Consider the following 21,710-nt stretch of genomic DNA (forward strand, 5'->3'; position numbering starts at 1 on the left):
CATGGCCCTCAATTCGCTTAAAATCGAACATCCAGTCTATATGAACCAACAGTGAGTGTATTAAAAGGTAAAAATGCTCCCCGTAATTTAAACTGACTATTATCACTTCCCTGTGAAGTCAATCTTCATCAGAACTGGACTGCATGTAAAAATCGCACCTAGTCTTGCTGCACTCACACGCCTCAAATTGCAGCGGATGTGCAGAACATAGCTTAATTAAGAGAAACCTATAATGAAGTAATGAATATATATAAACCAACATATGCACCGAAAAAACTTAGCAGAGCGGATTTGGATCTCTTTAACATTGCTACAGTGTGCCTTAATACTTCAATTCAACCCCTTACACATCTGAATTCCACTCAGTACTTGGCTCCATCAAACAATTAGGAACTTTTACACAACCAGTGATGGCTGCAGCTTAATTAATGCAATACCACTCACTTGATCTGTGTATTTGTAGGCATACTTGTACAACTCGTGCAGAGCAACATTTGTGTTGAACTCATGTGCATGAAGCTGCAATATAAAAACAAAAGGCGAAAAAGGCAATTAAGATTTCTTCCACTCTGCGAGAAGAAATAAATGTCAGCAATGTGGAATTGAACATACCCTAGACTCTTCTGCAAGCATGGCATTCATGTCTTGATCACTGATGGCAGGCATCACCTTAATGTCTTGGTAATACCTGTTATAGCAAGGAAGCAGGGGAAAAAAAAGTTAAAGAGAAGACGGGCGAGACAATGGACTTCAGAAACAAAATACATATTCTTACACGGGCAAGAAAATACATGTCAGCATGATAGATGCACTGCAATACTACAAATGCAATCATTTATCATGAGAGTGCCTCTGAAAAAACAATAAAGTAAAAACCACGTACACTTCACTACTTTTCAAGCTTAGTAACATATTAGTAAATGCTTGCAAATCTCAACCTCATTAATTTGGAAACCAAGTTATTTTGGAGTGCCAGCTCTGCCCCAACAATGCCCATATGTTGCCTATGTGAGAGCAGAAGAGCAGCCCAACTCGTGTGCTCATGTGTTCGTATTCCAAAATTCAAATGAACAGTAATTGCATCATAAAAATTGTACTGGACTCAAGAATGCAGAATTGTGATGCTACTGGTGATGGTTTTGGACATGAAGAAAAAGGTTGAAATGGCATGCCAGAAAACACTGTAAAGAAGCAAAGCTACAATATGGTAGCACTTCCAAAGTGCAGCTTGCTACAAATATTCCATACATGATTTGCTGCATGCCTTTGTAAGAAGACAACGATCAGACAAACATATGAGGGAAAACTGTGTGGGCACCTTTCAACCCAGTCTTTGTATATAGGAATGTCCTTGGCATAGAGCAGCTTGCTGCTAGGGGAGTCCTTGCCCAGCCGGTGGTCAGATGTCGAGCAGGCATCCATGAAAGTTTGTGCCACCACTGACAGGCACGAGTCCACTATGTTGGACTTCACTATGTCGAACACAAAGTTGGGGTTCTTGATGAGGTTCACCCAGAATCGCAGGGGAAGGCTGCAACATAGCAAAAGAGAAGTTTTTATGTTAATTTCGTTCCAATAAAGGCACTACAAAAATTATGCACACGCGAAGGTCCTGTGTATTTCAACTAGCGCCTGTCGCTGCATCAACCTCAAATACAAGCTGACCGCCAATGCACAGATCTCATTCGCAGACCTCGCGACATTTGTGTTCCATGATGTTTGTGTACCCTTTGACATTTGCACATCACCCTGCGATTTTTTTACACCTCGGGATTTTCAAGCACTTCGCAATGTTCAAGCAGCTCGTGATGTTCGAGCACCTCGCGATGTTCGAGCACCTCACGATGTTCGAGCACCTCGTGATTTTCGAGCACTTCGCGATGCTCAAGCAGCTCGTGATGTTTGAGCACCTCGTGAAGTTCGAGCGCCTTGTTTGCACACCCTGTGGCTAACGAGTAGAGATTGACACTTGTGTGCACATAACAGGACAAACCTGTTGGACTTCCACGTGTGCACCACTTCTGGGTCGGTGATGCCGTGCTGCAGGGCCTGGTCATCCAGAAAGTCGAACATGTACTTGATGGCCAGCGGTAAGGCACTGCCACGGTGGGCCGTGCTGAAGATCGTCTCAAACAGGTCGTCCACAAACTTCTGCAGCGTGCCCTGAAAATTGCCACAGACGCAAGCATTAACAGCCGCCACCAGAAAGTCAGGGCAGCGCCACACCCATAAGCCTTTGTTCATCCAAAAAGAGAAACCGAAGACTGTTTCAGTCATTTTTTTTCCTGGCAAAAACAAGACAGTGCTAAAAAACTAGGAACTCAAAATAAAATATTTAATCCTGTCACTCAATTAAAACTTGTGAGGCTGATAATGATATCGGGAAATGGATGCCATGGTTGCCAACTGTTGTTTAATGAAGGTGTGGCCTAGCTTCAGAGATCCACAATTCAAGGTAGTACTTGATGCTGTCACAGTCTTCGAATGAAAATAACCGATGGCACCGATACCTGTATTTAACTTATTGATCTTTTCAATCAACGTAAGCAAACTCAATTTGCTCTGAATGCCTCTTTAAAAACATCCACTTTGGATGCGTAGACATAGTTGCTGCTATAGACGTATCAATGTTGCGTTTAAAACAAATGTAATGCGATGAAGCAGGCATCAGAAGTGTAAAAGAGCAATGTCTCCAACACAGAGCGCTACTGACTTAAATGTAATATACATTCTCCTAGAGGCACAAAAATTGCCACTGGGTCCTTGTTTCTACAACCTTGGTTACGTTTTCCCTACCGTGCCAGTCAAGAAATTAACACAAAAGCAGAAACTTAGGCTGTGGCACGAGTGGGACCTTCAAGATGCTTGAAGACTAAGCGCCAGATGTGAAATGTGCGTGAAATGTGCGCAAAACAGTGTTCAAATGCAAAATTTGTATGCTTTGTATGTAAAAGCCCGCATGGACTCCCAGTAGTGTTGAATACTATATATCGAACCATATGGAGTAGCCGCTGTGTGACATTTACATGCACATTCCCACCAGCTAAAAATGCAATGATTATTCAAGACGTGTACTGAAAGACATGAGTGAAAACTATGGTTTCTGTAATTGATATTATTACCTTTGTGGCAAGTAGCCTTGTGAGGTAGATCTCAGAGACCATCTTGTTTCCACGCTCTCCTTCTTTGTTCTCACCGTCATGATGCTTCACCTGTGTGGAGAGAGAGTGGATGCAGCCAGGTGGACATTAGCCAAGTGGATGTTGCAAACAAAGGAACTGAGCTCACCAGGTGCCAATATTTGTAGCCAGTCTCTGGATCATGATTCAACGGAGAAGTTGCCCGGCTGAGTGGTGGGCTAGTTTTCAGAGAGAAGTTCAGGGTCTCTGCATGGAGCGAAAGCACACCAGCTAAAGAAAGCCATGCAAACATTTTTCTAGTTAGCTGTGTGCTCACTAGCACTTCCTTTCCTAGAACCACAGCTTATCTAAGGTGATCTATTAACTCCAAAGCTAGAGAATATTAGAATAGTATCCAGGGTGAGGCGATCACAGCACACTCACCATACTTGTGAGACTTCTCCATCTTCTCGGACATGATGGAAAGGTTGTACATGGACGACTGCTTGGGAACCAGGGTCAGGATGGCCCCATCGTTAACCTGTTCATGAGAGCAAGTGTGAATTCACCAGTGATCACTGCAAGATGAAAACACTGGTAGCTTGACACAATAGAGGCTCTCTATGCAAAAATATTGTAATGCAGCATACTCAAATGTACACATGCTGCTTGTGTGAGTGTATTAAGGTTTACTATTTAAAACTACAACCAGTTACAAATAACTACAGCAATGTCAACTTTTATAAGGTAAAAAATTATTTTTCTAGCAGGTCCTCCACTGCAAGGCTTTTTGGTTGCAATGATTAATGCTGATGGAGTACTGGTCTACATTTGCCACAAAGTGCGACTTCTTTCAAGATTCTTATTTTATAGTAATTTTTTTAGATAATGCTCAAAAAGGAAATGACAACACAAAAGGGACTGAAAAAAATTAGTATAAAAAAAAAGAAATGTGTAAAGAACTGCATTTTTTTTCCATAGTGCTACTGTCTTGCCATCCACTGCATTGGACTATGTTACAACCAAGCTTATCACGTTGAAAAAGAAATAACTACGGCATCCACCAGAAATTGTGAATGAAATTTATAGAAAAATGGTGTGAAGTATGCCGACTTGATTTCCTGTTGTCCGATTTTGCTTGCTGTGGCGTTCCATCTTCAGAATAAGCAACAATGAAAGAGCGCAGGTACAGAAAGACAAGTGAGAGCAATGTGCACCGACCCTGTAGTGTGCCAGGGTGTTCAGCCTCTTCCACTCCCCTTCACCCTTGGTGGTTGAGTCTTCGTCTGACAAGATCAGGCGCCCCGAGTTGCCTGTCCTCCACTCTGCCAAAAAAAAAGAGAGAAAAGGTTGCAGATGTACTATTAGCGAGGCGAGGAAACACACAATGAGGCAAGCAAAAGAAGTCGGCCCTGAAGAGCTGCCCTCACCCAAGTCCAGGTCGTCCTTGCTTGGTCGCTGAGAGGAGGGCATGTTCTTGTAGATGGCGTCCAGTCCTTTCTCCTTGACCTGGGACACTGTGTCACAGTCGAGGACCTTCACAGGCGTATCGTTGTTCTCCCCGAGCTCGTAGCTCAGCTGCGCTATCGAGATGTAGGCTGTCATGCTCTTGTAGTCGATAGATTGCCGGATGAGCTTCTCTTCCGAGAGGGAGTAGCGTGCTTCGCTTGTGATGGCATCCACTGGGCCCTTGTCCACCTGCTGCTTGATGGCGCGGTACAGCACGAAAAGTGGCTCTCCCGCGCACTCCTACGGGACAGGGAAGTGTAGCAAATATAACATCAGAAAGTCAATGTGCCTCTGTACATTAGCACTTCTTGTCTGCCCCCAGTTGCAGTATGTAAATACACCTGAGAAAAAATAATAATAGTAGTAGTGATAGCCTGAAGTGTGGTGTAACGGGTAGGAAATAAGCAGTACGCTTGCCCACTAAATATGGCAATCATACCCGACTGATGTGCCCTATCTACTGTCAAAAGAAAAAAGTGTCTACTGACGTCAAGTGGCTCTAACTAAAGCTACATGAAACTAGCATACATCTTTAAAGATGTATGCTAGTTAGCATACATCTTTAAAGATGTATGCTAATTGCACGAATTAGAGAACATATGCAGACAATAAAGGAACAATTGTATCTTAAAAAATTATTTACCACTATAGTTAATGTGCACAGTTTATACCGCCACATCTAAAAGCAGGGCAGCTCACCCGTAGGAACTTGTAGAGCAAAAATGTGAACCACGCTGAAAGCATTTTCTCCGCTACAGACTCGGTCCTGCAAGCAAAGAAAAACAGAGGAACAGTCATTATTAGTTCAGAGTTCACTGCATTCAAAGCTTGTTGTCAACGCTGCCTTAGAATTATTACATACCTTCGTAGAAGGAGCTTTGGATGACTCTTGCCTTCTATGCACTTTTCGATCAGCTCCGCTAACAATGTCTTCAGAATGCTGTTCAAATAAATAAAACAGAAAGGTTGCAGATGGGGCATAAGCTCTGAAGCAACATTGAATCAGTCCACACAAAGGAAGGAATATGGTGAAACTCACTCTGTACAGTACTCCATTTTGCCCTGAAGTGTCACCATGATTAACGACGCAACGCTCACCCTGAAATCGCCAAGCAAATACTGAGAGAGCATGTTCATCATGGTCCTTCAACTGCACTATTAAGGCTGACAAAGAAGCCCTCAAGCAGCTTACACAAGAGTGACAAAAAAGAAAAGATTAGGAAAATGCTCACCTGTCACGCATCGAGAAGTACCGGTTTGACTCCAGAGTTCGGATGAACAGAAGGAGAAAAGTCTTGTTCATGACAAGTTGTCCAAAGTACCAAAGTCCCTTTTCCATATACTGTTTCTTCACAGCATCGATCTATAATAGACACAATTATGTGTTATTTTTAATAACAGGTGTGACAACAACATGCTACTGACATTGGCTACACACTATACAACACTGAACTCTTTTTTTATTTACCATACCCATCGAGCACTGTTAGTCAATTATTGATGAATTTGCATGCTGATTTTGAAACCTTTTGTATTGCATATGGACACACTACACCATCTTGCAAGTAATTTGGCAACTCAAGTTCTGCATTCATTGCAGTTTTCTTTTTTTTATCTCGGGGCGCCATTTCTTGAATGCACTCTGAAGATGTAGAAAATGAGCACGGCCTGCTCAGAAACGTTGCATATCTCATGACGTCACTTTATTTGTGATTAATTTTATTGACAACCCGAGCAGCAGTGAGAGTCTGAACATACTGCCTTTACCATCAGTTCTAACAGTAGCAACAATGAAAACAAGCCTGGAACATTGACATCAACGTGCCAGTTAGATTTGTTTAGGTTGTCTCATTTTGCATGTCCAGTTATTATTTTGAGGCAAGAATACTATTCAAAAAAGAAATTTCATTTTTTTTTCATAAGCACCAGCCAATAAAATGTCAAACATTTTGTAGATTTCAGAATGATTCTGTGCTTTTTTTTTTTTTTTGCTCCTTCATTTTAAGTGCATGTGTATTTTTGAAAGTTTTGTTGTCCAAACTTACATGATTAAAAAGATATTATTTGTTTAGGTTCTTTTCTGTCTTACATAAAATATAAAACCCAACTATTTTTGCACAACAAAAAGCTACTAAAATGCAGAAAATGGTTATTGCCCCTGCACTAAGAAAAAAATTATCATGAAAGACCTCCAACTGTTGCAATCAGCACCAGTAATGTAACGTATCTGTGTGCAAACAAATCTGAGAGAGACACGTCTGCAGATAAATTGTAACTATGAGTAGTAGCATGCAGTAGGACATATAGTAGACACCGCTGAGAGAACTGTTTTTATCAAGTAATCTCTTTTCACTAGAGTTGCAATGTTTCAGTGCTGTCACCATTACGCTTACTCTTTGTTCTGTTTCCTGTTACACTTGCCGCCATAAACTTGTCCACGGATATTTTGTGCTACTGTTTCTTGTACTGGTAATGAAACAAATAAATAAACAAAAACAAGCCTGACTGGGATGGTATCATAAATTAAAGAAAACTCCATCTCAGCAGCCAAAACTGGATTTACCAATCGGCGGTGACTACATCAACCAACTACCATCAGCAACACTAACATGTACTGCAACATAAGAGCTATTGCTACCCTAGGGTGCAACCTGTAGATGGTGGTGGTGGTGGTGGGGGGGAGGGGTGACTGACCTGCATGTCTCTGAGCACTGGGTGATCCTCCACATTGGGGAACAGAACCTTCATTGTGTATGCCCTATAGTCCAGGAACGGAATGCCACCTGCTGTCATGTCGCTCGTGAGGTCAGTCATCTCAGTTTGAAGCTCAGCAAATGCTGAAAAAGAGAAAACAATGATACTACAGCCAAGCTGAAAAAAAAAAAATGAAAATAGAGGAAAGGTGGGCAATAAGGGGAAACAAACACGAAGCATTACTAAAACAAGATGTGGGGAGCATAAACAAACTTTTTTTTTATTTACTGAACTGAATTTATTTCTCTCACCCCCTTTAAACATATTTATTTATTCTTGGCGTACCTTGTGCACAGTGCCAGAATAGGTACAGGAAATAAATGGAAACTGACACCATGGTGAAGCTCTAAGAAACGTGCGGAAAAGTTCAGGAGCCTTTTGGCAGGAAGAAATGCATGCACTGCGACCCTACTTGCAATAAACATTGTATGTTGCACTGGCTTGCATTGGGCACCCATCATGTAAAATGTAAGGAGGTTGCACATTGTATGCACAATAATAATAATAATAAAAAAAAAATTGCGCTATTCAGTCACACTAAAGTTCGAGTTGGTGCGGGCTGTGTAATTGTGGCATGGCTCTATGATATTTCTAACAGTGTTCCTATTATTTTGACCTCGATATGTTAAGCTTTAATGTGAGCGGTGATGTGCCTCCCCATGTAAAACATCGGATGTAAACTGCTTACGTAGAACTTCTGAATACTGCTACGCACAACTCCATGCTTGCCATGGATGCGTGTGCAGCACAAAGTGCAGTGAAGCTGACTTATGATGTAGATAAAGCACAAATTATAAAAGAATGAGGCTAAGGCTGTGCAGGGCAAGCAGTGGACAGACACAGGTTTCAGAAGTTAAAAAGGGGGAGAGGTCTAAGGTAGCACTGGCGGGGCAAAACGAGCGAGCTTGGAAATGCTTAGCAAAGAGGAGGAGAGGAAAGGAAAAAGACCGAGGGCATACACATATACTTAACCTACACTTTCGAGGGCATGATGCGACAACATTCAGATGAAAGGTGATTAAATGACAATGAAATGAACCAATAGCTCAGAAAAAAAATTTGTGAGAAGAGGCAAAATATTAAGGGATAAGGTGCTTGGTAGACCAGAAAAAAGCAACCAAAGCATTGAAGAAACAGTAGCATGTGTGCACACACATGCACAGAAAGAGAGGCACAGACAGAGAAAATGCAATTTTGATCCTTGACCCAAGGCATCAAACCCAGAAGTCACCGAGCTGGCTTTCTCTCTTCACTCCTTAAGGAGTGAAGATCTATGACTCACCTTCTTTGCATTCACTGGCCACCCTCAGCTCAAGCACGTCCATCTGCTCTTGCATGGTCTTGAGCACGCGGCTGCTTTCGGTGGACTTTCGTCGGTACGCAATGAGGATGACAAACACGATGACCACCAGCACGCCGACGCCCACGCTGACACCAATTATGGCTGGCACGGGCACCGCACTCTCGGGCCCCACTGGGATGTCGTAACTGAGGCGGCCAATTGTGAACTTGAGCTTGTCCCCAACCTCCACCTGGTTCACAAGGAAAGAGAAAGGTAGCACTGATCAGACTCGGGGTGCCCCTGAGAGCAGCAGGCATGATACTACACTGATTTCTAAAATCACGGTGATCTATGGTAGAAAGATCTAAGGAACTGCAACATCTCACAGGCAATCTGTTTCTCAAAAACTTAAGGGGGGGGGGGGGGGGGGGGGGAAGACAGTAATGATTTGACAAGAGCACTCTGGAAAGACTTTCCCAAAAGATCTTTGTACAGCTGCCCAAACCTTTAACTGCTGTGCGTGAGAGCAGCATTTTCTGCGCTCCTGCGTCTAGCAGGTTAACTCCTTTGTAGCGCTCAGAATCACAGAAAACTGCGGTCATCACGCATGCCAGTTAAAGATTTGGGCGGCTGTACATATAGCTGAGTGACAGCTATGACTGAAACTTAGCTAAGGCAAAGGAAACAAGAATGTTAACAAGTCCAATTATTATAGCAGCACTTGAAGGTAATAACAAAAAGAAAACGAGAATTGCAGCAAGTGCATCAGGCCGCACATATATATGTACAAAGGCAGCAATTCTTACATATACAAATACACACAAATAAATGGCTCTTGCTTTTAAACTCTGCTAAACAACGCAATGTCTCTGCCTAGTAAAGAGCAGAGACATTAGTCTGCCAACCAAGATCCGTATAACCCGTGCTATGGTTTTTCCAGTTGTGATGTATGGATGCGAGAGTTGGACTGTGAAAAAGGCTGACCGCCGAAGAATTGACGCGTTTGAATTGTGGTGCTGGCGAAGACTCTTAAGAGTTTCTTGGACTGCCAGAAGATCAAATCAGTCGATATTGTCGACCATAAACCCTGACTGCTCATTGGAGGGTCAAATTCTAAAGTTAAAGCTCAGCTACTTTGGTCATCTGATGAGAAGAGAGGAGTCGCTGGAGAAAGATTTGATGTTGGGAAAGGTTGAGGGTCGCCGGAGAAGGGGTAGGCAGCGAACGCGATGGTTAGATGGCATTCTCGAGGCATTGCAGATGAAGCTATGTGATGTTAAGAAGATAGTGAGAGACCGGAAAGCGTGGCGTGACATGGTCCATAGGGTCACGAAGAGTCGGACACGACTGAACGCCTGAACTGAACTGAAACAACGCAAAACAAAAAATTATTTTAAAGTTATTTAAAAAAAAGGTATGCATCCATTTGGTCACCTAGCTTCTTGCAAAATATTCGGAGCAATCAACTCCTATTCATTTAGGTCAGTAAAAACTGCTAACTAAAAAAAAAAAATGAATAGAAATGAGAAAACAGTAGTACTAGACGTGGTCCAGCTTTGCTGGCCTTTTTTTCCGGATAACAATAGCACTCCCTTCTTTTTCTGAAACTGCTCAAGTAGCAGCAACTGTGAGATAATGGAGGACAGGCACTGCCCCTCCAAGTGCTCATATGTTGAACGCATTTCTGGCTACAGCACGTGGAAACCCTGAACTGGAGCCAAGCAGAAAGACACAACGTCCGTAAGGGGAGTGTGCAATGGCCGCCAACATACACTGAAGAGCTTGTTTGTCACCAATAACCTGCTCCGCCTCTTTCAAGACGCTATACTCAGCAGAAGCGATACCCTGTGCTGTTATCAGACAATTGTAAGAGCCATATCGTCATAGTACTCGAAATACAGGCCAAGGGGACTTGTTCGGCGGCAGAGGCAAGTTGTTGATCATGGCTGTGCGCACGCACTGGTGAGCTCCATTTCTAAATCTTCAGAATGGGCTAATGTGCTTGGGGAATTCCGGCCACTTATAAGGACCACTAAAGGACAGTGAAAAAAAAATGAACGGGGTGAGTGCAAGTTCTGAACCTTTCCTTAGAAAGATGCTCGCTGAAGTTGCCAAGCTTTAACCACCGACAGAGACAGTTATATATTTGCTTTACCATGCAAGATTATCCACGCATAAGAATATACTGATTTGGGAAGCCGTAAAGCATATTCGAAAACAGCCAGACCAGTTTAAGGTAGTAGAACACCTTTGCTGTGGTTCTTTTCCCTGACTTATAAAAAAAAGCCTGTAAACTGCTAAAAAAAGAAAAGAAATGAACAAGATTCACAGCTGCATGACAGGATTACAGTGTTCGCAGGTACGGCTTCATGAAACGAAGTCCATGCAGCTGTTCTGAGCACGTGAAAAAGGCTTAATGTAAGGCTGCAAAAAACAAAATGCTGCACTATTTTAAGATTCATATTTGTCTATATGACAAGCAGAAACACGCTCCTTGTATGGCCATTATAATTCCAATGACAGCAGATAGAAAAAAAAAAAAAAAGGCGAGATGTGATGGAAGCCCCAGTGTACATGCATGTATAGCTGCAGAGCATTGTTGTGAACTTCGAAATTGGCTTGTATTGCTTGATTATTCGGCTCTAAGGAAAGAGGGACTGCTTTCATTGCATCCGCAATTCTCACAATGTCATCAATAATAGAATTTTACTGATAACAAAAATTGGAAAAATCTTTTCCGTGTTTTTTTTTTTTTTTCAACTACGATGAAAAGAGAAAAAGAGAGCGAGTAAGCAGGAGCTGTGCTTCACACCTTCCACTACATTATGCTTACGAAAGCTACAAGCACATGGTGCCACAATCACTAGCAGTCCCGAGGGAAAGGAAATGAAAAATTTAGGGGATACTCGAGCTCTACCTAGAAGGGTACAATGAATGACTCCCATCTGCAGCTCCTCATTTGCACACATGCACTCGCTTAAATCACTAAGCCTTTAATTTGAGTCTCCATTACTTCGCACATGCTCATCAATGTAAAACCATAAGCTGCCACCCTACACAGATAGAACGCCCTGGTTTAACCAAGCCGTACGAAGATGTCTGCGCAGCCTAGGAGTTGCGTGTCTGACTCAAGATCCAAGGGCCAAATCAAATTCAGTTTATTTCCCGTCTCAATACACACATGGAGGGCTTGTAGAAAAAAATCTATCTGTGGGCAGCTGGAAAAGTCTACAAACCTAATGTTCACCAAGGTGGCAACAATTTTGTCTGTACAATTTTGAAAACAAATACAACAAAGAATTACCAGAATACACAAAACAGCTATATGTACAACATAGGTAACTTAAGCAGTGTTATTAGTAATTATACATATATTGTGGACCTATTCATTCCAGCTGGAACCGTGTAATAAAGGCATTCTTTCTCGAGTTGCCGAGACTGCTTACAACAAATAAAACAATCTCGATTTCCAAAGTGACACTAAGGCAATAATCTCGATTTCCAAAGTGACACTAAGGCAATAATTTACAAAGATCATATGCTGTAATCAATAAAGATAATTACTAGGGTCTAGGTGCAATGAATTATATGCATATTAAAGACTTAATTGTATACCATCACCGCTGTGTAAAAACGGCAACTTTAAATGGCATTTAGCACCATTGATTTGGGCTATTCTTTTTTAAGACATAATTAACATGATTGCCCCATGACATACTTAAGACATTACACTGATGGATAAGTTCATGAACATTCTCACCACAGAAAAAAGACAGTTGTATGATCTACACAGATGACTACCGCATTATGGCTAATGTGTACACTATCATTTAAATAAATTATGAAGAGCAAAGACCCTAGAGTACAGCCTTGAGAAACGCCGCATAAGAGAGGCTTTGGTGCATACTGTAAGCCAGTTAAAAGCCAGAAAAGTGAAAATAACATTTATTCTCTTTCTTACAAGGATTTGAAGTTTCACTCTGTTAACAGGGGTTAGCAGCTCTTCTTTTGTACTGTCCAGCATTTTTCTTTTGCTGCCTTTTATATTACTATGAAGGTTCGCTTGTGTATGCATTGATCTTGTAGACTGATGCTAACAGTATATTCTATTACTAAAATGGTGCTGGCAGGTTAAATTCCATCAGAAAGGAGTCGCCCGGGCTGGAAGCGCCTGCCAACTTGACCATGTCATGTGGTTTTGTGGTGTCATGCAACACTGTGAACAATCAGAGCCCAGCCATGTCATCCGGCAACTACCTGGAATGAATGCTTGCCATTTTTCTTTTACAACTCTGAGGTCTGCTTTTCTGGAGAACAGAGCCTTTAATGCTGCAGTGTAAAAATTTAAAATTTATTTTCTTACTAATGCGCTGGTGACAGCTAGGCTAACATGTTTTGGCACTGTGTTCATCAAAGTCTGTATGTCGAAGGTGCACAGTGTTAATAAGAGTAGATATGGTGCCAATGGACAAGACTACTGAAGGAATGCACATGCCTTTTTTCATAGAATAACTGCCTTCTTCTTGCATCGCTAAGAGTGCCTATGTTTAATAGCTTTGTTATCCTATTCCTTTCTCATAAAAATCCATGCATACTATAAAAGACACCGATTAGGGCACTGAGGGTGGAGTCCTAAACAGTGACTAACTTTTACACTTTTCTTGAAGTCATTATGAAATGGACATCTGAAGTGATAACATGGCAAGAATGCCACCTAAAATATAGTTGTTACTGTTATATATCATAACCGGCAACAGAGTGAAACTATGCTTCTTATAAATACACAACATATGTGTTTCTGGATATCAAAAGTTTTATTTCCTCGTAAAGTAAAAAAAAAAAATGAGTGAAAGGTTTCGATGCATTTCAGTAGTTTTTATTACAGTGCCTCAACAGCCTGCCTTTGTGTAATGCAGCCTGTCGTAGCTATTGTGTGCCACAGCCTACACAACCAGTTCATCGTAGTGGCACAGAGCTTGACATGTTACTCATTAGTATACTTAGCACGAAACATGTGGAAAGATTAGGAGTCAGTAAAGCCTCAAGCACAACCAATGCAAGCAAACCTATCTGATCCCAAACAGAACTGGTTTTTCAATGCTCTTTCTGGCCACTGATGTCAAGTTGCATCCAAAAGTCCATTATTTTTATTCTCCTTAAAGAAAACTGCATGAATGGTAAATTAAACTTTTTTTTTTTGCCAATTTCCTCGTTGCAACCTCCAGGCAAAGAAGCCTACTTGTACTCAAGAAGCGGACGTTACTTGACAAATACTTACTTTATTGTTTGACTGATTTGATTTCAAGGTTTGTTTCTTACAGCCCAGAAGCAGGAAGACTGCTTTTACAGCTCAAATGTGGTATGACAGCACTTGGCACCATGAGACAAGTTTCACGAAGATGTGTGTCCCATTACTGCTTTCTCATGAAGGCAGTGCCCAACATTTCCCAACTGGGCTTTGAATAAGCCATTTCTCAACTGCGCTAGTGCTAGAGCCCCCATTCACCAGTTTCACCGTCTGCCTGAAGCCGTTGCCAACTTAACCTTGGGAAGCACTGCTGAGACGGGAGTCGAACCCACCGGGGTGGCCCCCACTCATCGACTTTGCTAATGACTGTCTAATCAGGCCGTGAAGTTGACAGGCGCTACCGACTCAAGCGGTACTTTTGAGATTGAAATAGAACCCACCAGGACCATTCTATCCCAAGTGATAAATGCTACTCCCAGATCACACAGACACGTTCATAAGGCTTAGTTAGGCTTTATTTCTATGCCAGGTGGTCTTTCACATAAAGTGGCAAATCACACCTATATGCTGATGAGTATGTGCGACCAAAAACCAAAACCGAAGAACTAGAACACCTAATCTGCATTTTTACTAACCACGCTAAATTGGCCACTTTTTCTTTTTGCCCTTCATAACTTGTCACAGTAGCACCCTTTAGCTCAAATATGAAGAGATTTTAAAATAATTCCTTTTGAGAGTGTGTTTCTGAACTTGTATTTTATGCCTTGTAGGCTTTTGCCGTACAAATAAATATATATGCTATATATATATATATATATATATATTTGCTCTGGAGTGTTGTGTTCCTGTGGGCTGCTTCCACAGTTCGAAAGATGCAGTAAAACTGCAAGCTCTGACCATCACAATGCAAGGTATAATGTTACGTCCTGTCCCTCAATAGTTTTTCTATTGCCATTCATGTCACCTCGGCTCCTCAACCTACTAAGAGCTAGTAACTCCAAGACAAAAAAAGCATGGTGACACATTTTCTATTTGGTTCTTTTTACGAACAGTTTATACAATTCAATAACCCCAAAAAAAGAAGGCTAATAATGATGCTCTATAAAGATTTCCAAATTTCTGAAATGTACCAGTACAAAGGCACCCATGTACCTCTGTATTCAAATAAGCCTGTAGCTATCATGAAACTGACTGGAAACATTTAGCACGGTGATGTTTAGCAGAGCTGATGTTGACATAGCAGCCAAATACCGGTGACTGGCTGGTCCCATTGACTTTTTGCACATAGGTTAATGGACTATTGAATGGTAGCTAGAGATCCAGTGGTGATGATATGGAACTTCCATTTGAAGAGGGAAAACCTCAAGCTTGCAATGGCGTAAGTCTTTGAGAATGCTTGTAAAAAGACTCTAAACTCACCCCTTGACATCTTACATCTATGCTGACTTGTTCGGCATGAAGTGGTGGTTAACTATATTGCAGAAAAATCTCTAGGTCAAGAGAGGATACTTTTCTGCCACCCATTTCAAACTTGTGGCACTGGTAATGATGTTGAAATCATAAGTCGAAGCCAGCTGGAAGTCAGTACTAGCAATGCAGTCTAGCCTGAGAGATCCACTTTCAGCACAAAAGCACTCAATGTCATCACAGTCCACTAGTGAAAATGGCATGTGGTGGTAACAACAAAGTAGTATTTCACTGTTTGACCCTTTCAGAAAGCCTCGATTTGTCTTCAGGGTCTCATTAGATTTCATGTCTTGATGATATTGCAACCCAAGAGAGCCGTGACTGAGCGGAAATAAACTTTCCTGCTCAATATGCATGTAACACTAATGAACAGTGCTGTGATGCTCACGAAGTGCAAAAGCCATCAATGTTAACTATAAACTGGATGTGGATGCATTCCTGTGGAAATTGGCACTATAACTTCAGCAGCTGGACACAATCATTGTTTACTTGCATTTTATTGCTGGCAAAAATGGAGAGAGAGAGAGAGAACCAAGGAGTATGAAGCAATTAAAAATATAAGAGAACAGAGATAGTGATAAACAAAAACTGATGACATATCATAACATCATCTTACCTTGTAAAGTAAAGATTTCAGACATAATTATATATTGCACCTCCTTGGGTTTAGGCTTCTCATTGACACTTGCCAACTTCCTCACTGTTGATTACAAAAATTTGTTGACCTTCACTTGACCTTGAAGACTTTTACTTGGTAATCTGGCAGTGCAGATGCTGTGTGGTTGACTCTCTTTGTTCAGAACACTTGCCTCATGTTGGTTAGTAAATTTTTCCCGAGTTTGCTCCGACTTTGATCCCACAAATTTTGTCCATCATGGAGATAAGGCGACCAGCAAAGGTCCTTTGCTGCTGGTCTGCCCCACACAGGCCGAAGAAAATATGTTTGATGGCTACAGAGATGCCCTCCAACCACAACATGTGTTAAGAGGTGCTGTCCTCAAGGAATTTTGGGGACACAAACAAGTGTGACCATGCGCTAGAGTCTGGACAAAAAGCTAATGCTTTAAAAAGATACCTGAAAAATGTTTAGCATGTACTATATATAGGCACTACTGCCTGCAGTTAGCATATCTTCTAGCTGCTTCACCCCTATTCAGCAGTGACGGCAGGCAAGGGGGTGGGGCAAGTGTGGTCGTAGCGCAGCCAACCGAGCATGGTCTCGAAATTGCCGCACGCCACCTGAAACAACATTGGCCGCCGTCTGTCAAAGGTGCGCTCTTTCTGTCAAATATTTTCTGAAGACCTCTGGATTCAGACCTGGGCTTTAGCAAAAAACACAGAAGCTATTCAAATGAATATTGACCCCAAATGGAAAGAATAATAAAATAAATGTCGATGAAAATGAAAGTGTAGAAAAATGTCAGAACACAATACAAAGAAATGAAGACAGCATTCAAAAGGCTGGACACATGCAAGGACAGTCCAGTGCACATAAGTACGGCAAAGGCAAAAGAAAGCATGCATAATTAAAAATACATTGAAACCCTAAATACATGACCCCGTCTCGTGCAACGTTCATGAAAAAGCAATGTGCATCTCAGAGAGCATAGACATTATGCGCAGGCTGCTTTAGTCTCTAGAGGAAAGCATGCGAGAATTCTGGAAGTGAGAGAAAGACAACAATAAAGAGCAAAGTATATATTCAGCCTATTTCAAGCCCATTACTGAATATATGCAAGCACCTCAATTACCAGAAGAGAGTAGGTGATATGCAATGACAGAGAATTAGCTGCAACAGTGAGGAAAATTGTACTAAGTGGCATATATTAGACATGCAAAATATGGTAGTCAACTTTACGACACAAACACAAGAAAATTGCAGGAAACTGCCACATGTGAAAACGCCACTTTTCGGGAACACTACAGCTAGTAGCCGATACAGTGAAAGCTCGCTGACACGAACCTACGTGACACAAGTGCTTGCTTCTCGAAATTGAGAAACAAAACGACCAGCGCAAAATGACTGACCATTTAAAATTTCGGAACGCTGTAATATAAATAAAATCGGTGCCAAGTACGTTTCATTTGAGACCTATTGGAGCCTGTTCTGGATATAGCGATTTTCAGATGTTATGTTTCAATTTTCAGAGCCCTCGAGGATAGTATCAACGAGATTCTGCTGTAATAAAATGTGAGCGGTTTCTCCAGCTCTTGTATGGAGCCAACTGCTTCAGTTCTTGCTGGGAACCGTTTGCTGCACTGTGGACAAGGAAGCCACAGTGGTCACGAAACATCCGAGTTTTTCCTTCAAAAGCAACTCCAGCACTTTTTTTTTCTTCACCTTTTCAGATTTTGCTGAAACTTTCACGATACACTCTCCTCACTTTTTCGGTCATGAGTGCAAATTATTAATGGTTCGAGGTTACACTTCAGCGCAAGTAAATTTGATACTCGCTATAGCAAAATCGAATATAGTAAAGTGAAACTTAAGAACCAGTTCACCTTCCATAGGTGACTTTACATTTTCCGCCTTTATAGTCAAACATTTTTTACAAAAATTAGTCATAGTAAAGTGCATCTGGCTGCAGTGATGCATTTCGCATAAAACGACATCGCTGCATGCGCACAGCCAAGGATCATAAGACAAATTTAATTTTTTTTTCTTTTTTTTTTCATCTTTACCACCAGGCTTACCAACTCTGAGAACAAGCCAACTTTATGTGGGCCTTGCAGTCATGAGGCAAAGCGTGCAGTACGTAGGAAAAACAATAAAGCTGGCTACAAACGTGGTGCAGTCCATTCAGAAATTAAAAGAAAATAAAAGTGCAGAAAGAAAAAAAGAAGAGAACAAATCTGTGCAGCGTGAAGAACAAGGCAGCAGTGGAAAGAAGTGCAGGTACGGCGTGTGTGGTTTTGCCGCGCTTGAAGATGTAAACAAAAACTCTTATAATCGAGAAAAAGAAAATCGCACGAAGAGACAATAAGAGAATAAGTGTTATCTTTTTTTAAAATAAAGCAATGAGATGTGTTTAGCAAGTACCCATTTATTTACCAGGCAGCATCTTCAAGACCATGTCTTTACCAACAAAAGATATAGTAAAGATCCCGATATTGAAGTAAAGATTTTTTCTGGTCCGGTTGACTTTATTATAGAGGGGTTCTACTCCTTTCCCATTTCGTGGCCTCAATTTAGAAAACTTCTATAAGCAACCTTCAGTACTGGATGCATAGTTATTTATATTCCCTCTGCATTTGTTGGAGGACAAAATCTTTAGCTTGCTTTTTTGATCATTTCAAGCAAATAGTGATCCAAGCTGTTGCTTACAATCACCAATTTAGCTGGTCAATGTGCACATGCCGTATCCATGGCGTCATTGGTTGGCATGTTATGACGTCAGAGGTTACGCAAAACCTACTTTCAGTTTCCTGGTTTTTTTTCTTGTGCTTTTAAAACGCTTCTATGTAGTATTTTAAAACAGGACTTTCTTATAACGAAGAAAAGTAACTTGAAAAGAATGTGATATGATTATGCACTCAAAATAAAATTTTAAAAATCCCTATGTTGCCCTTTAAACATGGTCAGTGACCTATGAACTTGACCGACCAACAAGTTAGCACCTTGCGTTTTGCTAGTCTTGTGACTCTGTAGTTCTATATTTGTTCTGCTTTCAAGTATATTTGTTCCCTGTGTACAACCGCAGCAAGGTGTGCACGCACGCACGCACGCACGCACGCACGCACGCACGCACGCACGCACGCACGCACGCACGCACGCACGCACGCACGCACACACACACACACACACACACACACACACACACACACACACACACACACACACACACACACACACACACACACACACACACACACACACACACACACACACACACACAAAATTGGAATGTCGCAAGAGACAATAGAAACAAGAGACACAGGAGAAAAAAATTGAGGGAGCAGAAACACATACCACAACTTGTGGGATCTGGTTTCGGTCGGCGTTCCCGTTCCGGTCCTGGGCTGGCGGCTGGTCCGTCGGCGGACGGCAGGTGAGCTGCACCCGCGACAGCGAAGTCACATTACAGATGCTGGTCCCAATGCGCACAATCACGTCAGACTCCTGGCATGCCCGATCCAGGTTGTTGCCCTGCAATAGGCAAGAAGGCAAGAGTGTGAGCGGCAAATTATCACAGGCAAACTATCATCCATCAATGCTTTTACTATTTTCCTCCAAAGGAGAGCAACTGTGCTAGGCGTCCCGAGCCATGGACTGAAGATGCCATAATCATAAGCTGTAATTTAAAGGAACAGCTCGCTAAAATGTACATATAAATTATGAGCTGTAAAATATTTTGAACAGTTCTTCCTCACATATTTTCGACAAAAAGACAGTCTTGTCTCAAATCGCTTCCTTTTGCCTTAGATCGCAGATTGCAATCATCAGCCCCGACAGTTTTTATTCTTGTTAGCTTGTAGAACAGCAGGCTTTGAGAGTTTTAGAAGTCTATTGAACTAGTTATGTGAAGAGCCTTCATTAGTAGCAGATGTTGGAGACTGTGTTGCGCATTAACGAGCGGAAGTATGTTCTAGTTTCAGTCTCAAATCACCTTTGCCACCGTGAGACAGGGCTGACGTCGCTTCCACGCATTGTACAAAATGCAAAACGTTCTCGATGTCACAAGCACAGAAATTTAAAAGTACACGACCGGAAAACTTCTGCAAATATCTCTTCTTGGTGGCTTTGATAGTGCCATGACTTCAAGCATATAGGCATTAAAACTTTCCACTGCACACAAGTGGCCTAGCTAACCCTAAACAGACTAACAAGAAGCTGCGACAGCAAAACATGAAATGTAACAAGCCGCAGCTACTTTGGCTTGAGCTTGGTTTGGCTTCAGGCAGCACCTTAGCTGATGATGCAACTTTTCGGGCGACATAATGCAGTGGTTGTAAAATCGGAGAGTTCAGTTAAAATTCGGGGGTGTCAGCCGGTATGCTGTTATTTGTTCTCTGCTTTACATGCCCTGCCCATGTCCATAGTTTTCCCTTGCCCTTTACCATGATATCAACAATTTAAGTCGTTCCCCAATCCAAGCTGCTCAATTTTCGTTGTTCCCCAGCATTCTCCATTCCACTGATAGCTGTGAAGTCCGGAATTTCTTTTTTCTTGAAAAGGGACGTGGCTCAATGACCATCAGTGAAAACCACATCCCGTCCAACGTTGTGCTCCATACTCACGTTAATGGTGAGGTAGTCACTCTTGTAGTACTTGATCTGGTCCTTCTCGGTGAAAGGAAAATACTCGGGGTCCGGGAACATCTGGAAAGGTGGGAAGCCCTTGCTGGACCACAGATTGCGCACTTGCTCGACGGCATCCATGCGGAATCCATACTCCAGTTCCACCGGAACGTCTGGGTTTCCCCCAAACTGCAGCTTTTCCCGTGGCACCGATGGGCTCTTGCACTTCATCTGCAGGGCTGAGTCTGGGATGCATCTCTGCATTGCATTTATCACAAGTCAGTCAGCTGAAAGCTGCCTACTATAGCATCGTTATCATTCCAAAAGTAGGCTAATCAGCCTTTTACAAAGGTACACGAGTCAACTTGAAGATACTGCTACCGATACTTTGTCATGTGCACACTACAAGTCATTGGCATGCAGCTCTGCTGGTTGCTCTTTTGAAGGTTTTTTTTTTTAACCTCTTGTACTTCAAGCACATAAACTTTAATCTAATTGAATTCGACTCGATTGAAGAAGCTAATAGCAGATTACTAAAATAAGCATAAATTTTTGTACGAAGCCTGCATTTAAAGTATAGGTGTCCAGAACCCTCTAAACAAGTCAGATCTACCAACTAGCTTGGCTTATAGGCCACAGCTATTTCAACACTTCCTCAAGATGAATTAGCTTTGTCACTATGACAACTGTATACTCCGCAAGAATCATTCATAGTATTCGCACTTCTGTCCCTACTACCCGCCACGCCCCCATTCACCCAAAAGGATTGACAAGATCTTACATAAAATATTGTCTTGATCAAGAAAATTAAACTTTCTTTGTCAAACAAAAACATTTTGCAAGGTTTGGCCATGTACAATAAAAGAAAATTCAGTGCAGACACAAAACTGAACGGATAAGGTAAGAGTAACTTGAACAGGCAACTCACACTGTAGTGTTCCTCGCCGTCGAGAGTGATGTACATCATCGGCTCCTGAACTGCGTTTAGGTTTCGCCCCTTGACAGTCACCGTGATGCCTCCACTGTGTAACAAGAGACGCACACATTGTGAACACTGCAGTAATCCTAGTACAGTCAACCTCAAAAACCAAAC

The 21,710-nt window shown here is 41.9% G+C and overlaps 1 protein-coding gene across 3 annotated transcripts in view; it reads right to left on the bottom strand.

The window, feature by feature from the left end:
* The window catches only part of PlexA (plexin A), a 177,991-nt gene that overhangs the window by 4,496 nt on the left and 151,785 nt on the right, over positions 1 to 21,710 (bottom strand). For all 3 annotated transcript variants that reach the window (XM_084588546.1, XM_084588540.1, XM_084588553.1), the window contains 18 exons: positions 21,546 to 21,639; positions 20,618 to 20,875; positions 19,350 to 19,526; positions 8,665 to 8,914; positions 7,323 to 7,465; positions 5,861 to 5,991; positions 5,668 to 5,727; positions 5,491 to 5,568; positions 5,328 to 5,394; positions 4,550 to 4,868; positions 4,341 to 4,444; positions 3,564 to 3,660; positions 3,289 to 3,386; positions 3,123 to 3,212; positions 1,994 to 2,163; positions 1,319 to 1,531; positions 613 to 688; positions 445 to 519 (listed from right to left, as the gene is read on the bottom strand). In XM_084588546.1, the coding sequence (XP_084444672.1) occupies positions 445 to 519; positions 613 to 688; positions 1,319 to 1,531; positions 1,994 to 2,163; positions 3,123 to 3,212; positions 3,289 to 3,386; positions 3,564 to 3,660; positions 4,341 to 4,444; positions 4,550 to 4,868; positions 5,328 to 5,394; positions 5,491 to 5,568; positions 5,668 to 5,727; positions 5,861 to 5,991; positions 7,323 to 7,465; positions 8,665 to 8,914; positions 19,350 to 19,526; positions 20,618 to 20,875; positions 21,546 to 21,639 (2,500 nt within the window). The remainder of the gene's footprint in view (positions 1 to 444; positions 520 to 612; positions 689 to 1,318; positions 1,532 to 1,993; positions 2,164 to 3,122; positions 3,213 to 3,288; positions 3,387 to 3,563; positions 3,661 to 4,340; positions 4,445 to 4,549; positions 4,869 to 5,327; positions 5,395 to 5,490; positions 5,569 to 5,667; positions 5,728 to 5,860; positions 5,992 to 7,322; positions 7,466 to 8,664; positions 8,915 to 19,349; positions 19,527 to 20,617; positions 20,876 to 21,545; positions 21,640 to 21,710) is intronic.

The sequence above is a fragment of the Amblyomma maculatum genome, chromosome 1, assembly GCF_055883805.1.
Source record: "Amblyomma maculatum isolate TAMU_Amacu chromosome 1, ASM5588380v1, whole genome shotgun sequence".
NCBI classification, from domain to species: Eukaryota; Metazoa; Arthropoda; class Arachnida; order Ixodida; family Ixodidae; genus Amblyomma; species Amblyomma maculatum.